General features: G+C 45.8%; 1 protein-coding gene across 1 annotated transcript; it reads right to left on the reverse strand.

The window, feature by feature from the left end:
- Positions 1-1,361: 1,361 nt before the first annotated feature.
- LOC124701564 (nuclear transcription factor Y subunit A-4-like) lies at positions 1,362-4,732 on the reverse strand. The gene is made up of 7 exons (XM_047233652.1): positions 4,596-4,732; positions 3,714-3,770; positions 3,477-3,602; positions 3,197-3,309; positions 3,027-3,095; positions 2,016-2,189; positions 1,362-1,910 (listed from the first exon to the last, which is right to left on the reverse strand). Exons 2-7 carry the CDS (start codon positions 3,736-3,738, stop codon positions 1,698-1,700), a joined length of 720 nt encoding a protein of 239 aa, XP_047089608.1. The 5' UTR covers positions 3,739-3,770; positions 4,596-4,732; the 3' UTR covers positions 1,362-1,697.
- Between the last annotated feature and the right edge of the window lie 3,236 nt (positions 4,733-7,968).

A 7,968-nucleotide genomic window follows, 5' to 3' on the forward strand; every position in this document is an offset into this window, starting at 1 on the left:
CTGAAGCCAGTAGTGCCAGGTAGGATAGCAGCAGCGGCGGTCCCATTGCACACCCATGGGTGTCAGCCAAAGGTCAGGCATATCCCCAGAGCCTTGATTCCTCGCTGATACTACATCGAAGTGGACACCAATGACTTGCACATGCCCGTTGTTGCACCGATGTTTTAGCAGTGGCGGTGTCTGCTTGGTGCTAGAGCGACGAATGGGTGTAGGGCGCCTATCACGGCGTCCAGATGATGTTGGGAAGGAACTGGCCAGAGATCTCAACAAGTACGATCTCCAGTGAAATTGTGGAGTTCAGGATTGAGACCTTTCGCCTGAAGATGACGATCAACAAGACCAACAACTTTACCACCAGGAAGTACACCTACCCTTACCATGGCTAGGCGGCTGCCGACGAGAAAGCCTGCTTCTTATGTATGTCTACATGTAGTAATAGTAGTAGCGGTTTACCACGGTGAACTGATGAACTTAATTATGAACCGATGTGGTGGTTTTTGTTCAGGGGTTCGATCCCTAATGTTCCCAGGGCATGGGATGCCCCTATTGGCTTTTGATCAAGGGTGTTAACGTGAACCCTTGGTTTATGCAGTATTATGTGTGCTATCTTCTACTAATATGATGCTACCTGTTTGAGTGAATGCTTATGTGTGGTATGTAAGTGGTATATGGTGTTGCTTAGATTTGTGATGGTAATATCACCAAAGTTGAAGTAGGTAACAAGATCGGAGATTTGATAGCACTCAGAATAGCATTATATGCAGTCAAACAAACAACGTGCTGAATTGTACCAAAACTCAATGCAGGCATCCAACGAAACACAAAATAGGCCCAAACTCCGTTTACACCCATGCTGCACAGCCAAAACTAAAAAACAGAAAAAGAAACATGCTAGCAACCAAACACGTCCTAGCAGCTAGCATGAACATGTAGGTCGCTTACAGCATGCACCATGGGGCATGGGCAAGTGATCTCTAAGAGCATCTCCACCGGCGAACCTTAAATTGTAGCAGGCAATGATTTAGGTATTTTAGAGAGAGAAACTGTCTACACCGATGCTTCCAATAAAAATCCACATCATCTAGAGCCCAATAAAATAGCCGACGACCTCCAAAGAAACATTATGGAAAGGAAACACTATAGGAAGGATGCTATCGTGGGCACCGGCACGAACGGCACAACAACTTCACGTCAGATTTCAACACTCTCCAGCGACCCCAATACATAGCCGCTAGCCAGCTTGTGTGGCAATACATAGCCGGCATGTATTTGTTTTTGGGTACTACTACCGGTGGAGATCTCTAAACCGGCCCATTTCATCAAGAGGAACGGAACAACAACCAATAAGGCAATACACGAACAAAAAACAATGCATCCCACTGACAGGAATGCTCATTGCAAATTATTAGCATCATACACAAACAGGTGCCGTTTCGGCAGTCCGTACTACTTGCCACAAGCCTAAGCATCACCACAGGAATGGCGGCAGCTACACCGTCTCCAAGCTAAACCAGAGATACCAGAGCAGCAACAACAGAACGAGTGTCAGTCAAACACGACAGTACTAAGTACTAACTAACAACTACACTCCCCAAATCTTACAGTTTACACAGCATCTGACCGAATTGCTGGTCACCACAAACACACATAAGCCAAGGATGATTTGCCAGGGGCCGCCGCCCCCCTCAAGCGCCCCCTCAAGCGCGATAATGGAAATCGCCGGAGGGCAAGCTGTGGTCGTGCTTCGAGAACATGCCACCGTTTGCAGGGACGCTGGTGTGGCCAGGCCTCGCCATAGCGGCACCACCACCTCCGGAAGCCTCGGACTTCTCCTTCGCGTTGAGGAACCGCCCACCTGTGCCCCGAGCCCTCTTCATCGCGTGCTGGTGCCGGGATTCATGGAGGTACGGCTGAACAGAGGCATGGACATTATGTTGGGAGCGTGTGCACGCTAAGATTTGTACATGGAAAGAAAGCAAAAGAAAAAACGAAGGACCAACAGACCCATAAAATACCTTGCGACTCTTCACCAGCTTATTTTCAGCCTCTAACTTTGCACGGAGCTGTCGCCTTCGGAGAATGGCATGGTACTGCTTCGCATTTACATAGATTGGCTCTTCCGCAGCAGCTGGTTCAATTGGTAGTGGCACTCGAGCAGACGGTACCATACCCACCATCTGGGGGTGCATCTATTTTAATTGTTGCATTAGATACAGATAAGTTAGTAACATTGAAACACAAGAATTAAACCTAATAGAATATTGTGCAATTAAACACAATCATGCTTAGTTCTGTCTCAACAGCTATTCCAATTAGCTGCTACAAAATACCTAGAGGCTAGAGCTCATTCTTGTACATAAAAAGCCCAAACAGTAGCACAAGGTAAATCTGTAACAGGGATGGCGATGTGATCACTTCTTAATCCAAATAAGCTTTCCCGCAAACAAAAAAATTCAAAATAAGCTGCAGCCACCACTATGCAGCAGCACCCATTCCATTTAGCCGCTGCAAACTTCCTAGAGCGTATGCTTGCACACAAAAGCCCAAACAGTAGCACAAGGTAAATTTGCGTCAGGGATGGCGATGTGATCACTCCTCAAATAAGTCACGGCTGCCAGTATTCTGCTCAGCATTGCAACTTTGGCTTTAGGTCAGAGTAGTGTAATTAAAACAATCATGTTTAGTTCTATCTCAGTAGCCATTCCAATTAACTGCTGGGAAATACCTAGAGCACATGCTTGCACAAATAAATCCAAACAGTTGCAGAAAGTAAATAAGCACATGCTTGAAATTTTGGCTGTAGGTCAAATTCGTGTAATTAAACGCAACCATGTTCTGTTCTGCATCAACGGTCATTCCAATTAGCCGCTGCAAAATACCTAAAGCCCTTACATGTATATAGAAACCCAAACAGTAGTAGAAGGTAAATAAGCAACACTGTCAAGCACAAAGAAATAATTAAGGCAAGAACATAAAATAGATGAAATTAGTGAAAGAACAGGATGGATAGCATAAATATCACTCACAATAGCATGTGAGCCATAAGCCGCCATTGCACTACCATAGAAAGGGTCAGCATACGGGTATGGCATGGCCTGAAAAGGTAAACATCTTGCAGAATTCACATACTTGCCTATCAACAAGAAATTGAAATTAAAAAATTAGTCAATGTACAAGCAACACAACCGAGACTTACAAAGGGATGAGCGCGGTCAGGTTTGGGCTGCGTGTACGCTGTATCTGTATTGCCCAGAGACAAAGCCGACATCATCTTGCCTTCATCACTCTTCGTGTAACCATTTCGATTACCTAGTATTAGTGCAAGGAGAAAACCAATGTAATATGAGAGCTACAACCATCAATATCCCCCTTCTCATTACTATTTGGATGTTATTCTTTCTTTATTTGCAGGACAGAAGATATTACAAGATTGCGACTAATTCAGGAAAATCATATTTGGTGTGTCTAGTGCGAACCAGATTGGCCATTCTGCTCATTAAGGCTTCCTTCGCTCATTCCGGATACTTCTCGAGGAGAATCACTAGCTGACGAGTCGTAATTGGGTACTTGATGACCAAACTGAATCATGATCGTGCCATTCTCTGCCAGAAGATCGCAGAAGCCATTATAAGTCTAATTGCAGGGAACCAGTATAGATCAGAGAGACAGTCAAGCAGGAGAGTGGAACTGGCAACACTGGAATTGAACAATACCATGCATATTTTCCTTGTGTCTCATCGCATGGGCTCTACTCTGCTTTTCAGTTCAATCTGTCCATATAAGTAGGCAGCAGGTCAGTCACAACAACACTACACCAGAATAAAAGTATTTTGAAGATAGACAGAAAAAGATAAACATGCGGCCAGTAGCCCCTTAAATCCACTAAAGTTGGCGATGATGCATGTCAAATACTGAAATGTTGTTGTACTGATCGATGTATCTGCTGGTACAGCTCTAAATTCCACATCAACACTATGCATCAAACCCGGTCGCTCAATCCGGAATTCTAACCGTGTATGTAAGATGTACCCGGCAGAAGCACATCAATCTATATGTCCTATCACGGTTTGCTAGTTCCCGGACTAGAAAAATCCGAATTGCCCATTCATAAACCCAGGGACCCTCCCCCACTGACAGCTGTTAAATTTTCAGACAGCAATCATGATCAACCGAAACACTAGATTTAGTGAACTGAGCTGCAGATCACAAGTTCAGAGCTGACTTTCCATCTGAATCCTCCAACACCGAGATTTCAGTTCGCCTAAGTGATAGTACCAAGTTTTTAACTAGTAATAAATTCTACTTCAACAAAACAGAAGAGCAAGTAGTAAAAGGTATGGACGCACAAGGCCAGCCACACTGCCGCAACCACCGGCTCACTTTAGCCCAGGAATGCACCCACAAATCCCTCAACACCAAATCGACCCGAAACCAAATCAAACACCGAGAAATCAACCAGATCCATCAAGAAACCGACCGTATACCCCGAGGAAACGGTCAGCAATGGCAAGAACAGAGCTCCTGCGCGCCCCGGCGAAGAAATAGGGGAAGCGAGCGAGAGGAGAGGGGAGGGTGAGGGGGAGAGAGGAGGCGACCTGCGAGATGATGCGACGGGAGGGAGCATGTCCCCTTTCCGGCAACCCCTCCCTCCTCTCCCCCCCCTTGCTTCGCCTCTTCCGCACGACCGCAACTTGCTTCTCTCCTCTGCAAGTCTCCGCCCCCTCTCTCTCTCTGATCTCCTCTCTCCCTTGTTGTCTGGGGGTACTATTTTCTGTTGGCTTTATCTTTCCCTCCATCTGTCCACTCACCTACCAGATTAATAAAATACTCATGGATAAAGCAAAGGGGTGATTACCGGCAGGAAAATTGTCGAGAAAAAATAGGAAAAACATTTTAACACTAGCTCGAGTTTTGGTTAGCAGTAGAATCTTTGAATCGGAATCGATTCTCCGTTTCAGCCTTTCAGGCAAAGTTGCTGCGAGACAATAAAACTGCAGCCATTGTTGCAGAACCCGTTCACTCATTCATTCGTCCCAGACTTGCAGGCTTAGTAAATGGAGTGGCCAAGTCAGTTAACGTGGCACGCCACATCACTTACCGTGTCAAGTTGGCAACCATGCTTTACTTATATCCCAATTTTACCATCTCGACGAAAGATCAACTGAAGTGACAGCAATCATAGTTTTTTTTGTAGAGAAATGACAGCAATCTTAGTAAATGGACAATGGGGAGGTGGATCGGATGGCATAAAGTAGGGATAGTCGGGCAGGAAATGGCCCGTAAAGAATGTTGCATCGTGGCTAGAAATTCTTGATCTTTTCTCTTTTTTGAGATTTTCCTGGTCTTAGTACATCTTGTAGTATCTGAACTCACGCACTACACACTCCTCACACACACACACAACACCACACACACGCCACCCGTGCGCAAGCTAGACCTAACCAAACCCTATACTAAGACATGAGCCTCCGCGAGCCTAGATCTTCTGGGAAATACCAGTGTCGAACCGCGGTGGAAATTGGCTCCGTAGCTTGAACTGGGCCAGACTGATTTATGGGCTCAGTCTTCTGCATATATGCAGCCCATAGGGCCCTCCAGAAATATGCTACAGCGCCAACACTGGACACTGTGCAGGTGAGACACTCAGTAAATTCGCTCCCGGGGAGTCGAACTCACGAGCGGGCAGCCAGCCACTGCTGGGCTTTGCCAACGCGCTACGCGCGCTCCTCATTCTTGATCTTTTCTCGGTTGCTAGTACCAGTACTCGTAGTAGTAGTTGCTAGCCTATCATGATCGTCATCACGTAGTAGACCTGCACTGGGTAGGAACTACCAGCCGTTCTTGTCGCCATCTGACACTTGAATATGGTACGCTCCTGCGTCGCTTTCAGGAGGAAGGAAGGAAGCGCGTCACCGCGGCACGTCGCGCAGGCGCCACTTGTGCCCGGCCCTGCCGCTGACTCACCCCGGCGCCAACCTACTACTCTATTTGTTTTCCCTCACACTGCTTTGTCTTCTTGCTCGCACGAACTGGTGTACTTAAACGACTTGATCTATGTTACACTTCACTAACTTCATAATAGGTTGTGATCCAATCAGGATCAGTGAGTGCCACACATTCGTGGCAGCGTGCTAGCTATGTCGGCAACAGCCCTTTTGGGACCGGCGTGCCGACTCTAGCCTCATTTATTAAGGTGGAGCAAGCTTTTACTTGGGTTCAGATCCCGTCATGCTAAAGAAAACATTCTAAATCCATTTGTCTTTTTTTTTTTTTTTTTTTTTGAAACATTCTAAATCCATTTGTCAATGTGCCACTCCTTCAAGAACCACATTAGACTATCTAGTATGACCTTTATACATCACCTGCCAAGTGAACGCATAATTTTTTCATTTTCAATGCATGTAGTCGATGCTTCAAGCATTCCGGGTAATCATCTCAGTGTGTTCTGTTCCAAGATTCGAGTCATGTGTTCTTCATTAGACACTCTTAAATAGACGTACTGGTCCAAACACTTCGACAATTACTCGACAAATCTTGTACACAACGTCCTGTCATTCAACTTGGACATGCGGAGATAGCATCATGTGCATCTTGAAAAGCTCCATATATGCAAGACACCTCAAAGAAGCCGTGCATTTCTGTACTGAGGTGAAACTAGGGAGCTTGGCGCAGTCTCTTTTGCACACAAATTAGTCATCATACTCCTTTACACTCATAAAAATCTTCATGAACAACTCTTTGTTTATCCTGAAGCGTCACCGAAAGTCCTTAGATGTATGTGTCGGATTGTCAGAAAAATAGTTAGTTTCAAGCATCACAACACCCGCACTTCCGCTTCCTAGAATCTCCCCACCAACGTGGGACAATAATCATCGCTCGCAAACGAACAAGACAAGATATGATCATCAACTTCTCTTCTTCATTGGCGGCAACATCGACTTCATCTTGCATTAGTTGATGCACCATCATCTAATTATTTCTATCCATGATCTATTTATCAAACAACAATGCAATAAATACAAAACACTCTACCGAGAAATATATTTTTCCCAAAAATATGTACCTAAGCACACGCCCGAACAAGTTGTGGGAAGGGATGCAATGAAATACAAAACACTCTACCGAGAAATATTGTTTTCCCAAAAATATGTACCTAAGCACACGCCTGAACAAGTTGCGGGCACGATGCGCGCGGGACGCTTATGTACCCTAGTTGGTCGAAAGCCATGATGCGACGTTGAGCTCAGTCCAATAGATGAAAGGTGGGAGGAGGTAGTCGCAGACTGGAGACGACAAAGTAGATGGCTTGATCGGAGAAGGGCCGGCTTCCTAACAACGTCGAGAAGCGGCGGCTTGCCGAGAAATTGTGGCATGAATGAGGCAAAGCGAGGGTGGCTACGTGATGTTTCTGAGCTGCGGCGGTTGGACCCGATGGCGTCAAAGCGAGGGCACAACGGCGATGAATCGGCTGGTCAAGTCATGGGAGAGATGGCCTGAGTTGGGGGAGAATTGCTAGGTCATTGGCATGTGGAGCCCATCATGTATTCCCTACGTGGCACACTGCCGGTGCCAGTCCATACGGGTTTGCTCCGACACAGGGCTGCCGGTTAGAGTTTTGGACCACACCAAGTGTCGGTATGGTTTGGGGTGTAGAGTGAGGAGATTCGTTTCAATATGATGCTCTCTTCTCGATACATCTAAGTTTAGATAAAATTGAGGTATTCTTTTGGACAAGAAGTAGGTTCTAGTTTAAGTTGCTAACACAATGTTTTGCTGTTTCTTGAACCTTCAAGATGCGCTCGCGCGTTACTGCACTAGTATTTCGAAGTTTCAAAATTAGATATAGATGAAAATGACTCGATTTCTGCTATATCCACTTGCTGCCCTTGCCGCCAGCTTAAGAAAATGACCAGAGCACACCAGGTCAGCTCACTTCATCCACGAGATCTACCTTGAGAAGAAGAAAAG

The sequence above is a fragment of the Lolium rigidum genome, chromosome 3 (assembly GCF_022539505.1).
Source record: "Lolium rigidum isolate FL_2022 chromosome 3, APGP_CSIRO_Lrig_0.1, whole genome shotgun sequence".
NCBI classification, from domain to species: domain Eukaryota; kingdom Viridiplantae; phylum Streptophyta; class Magnoliopsida; order Poales; family Poaceae; genus Lolium; species Lolium rigidum.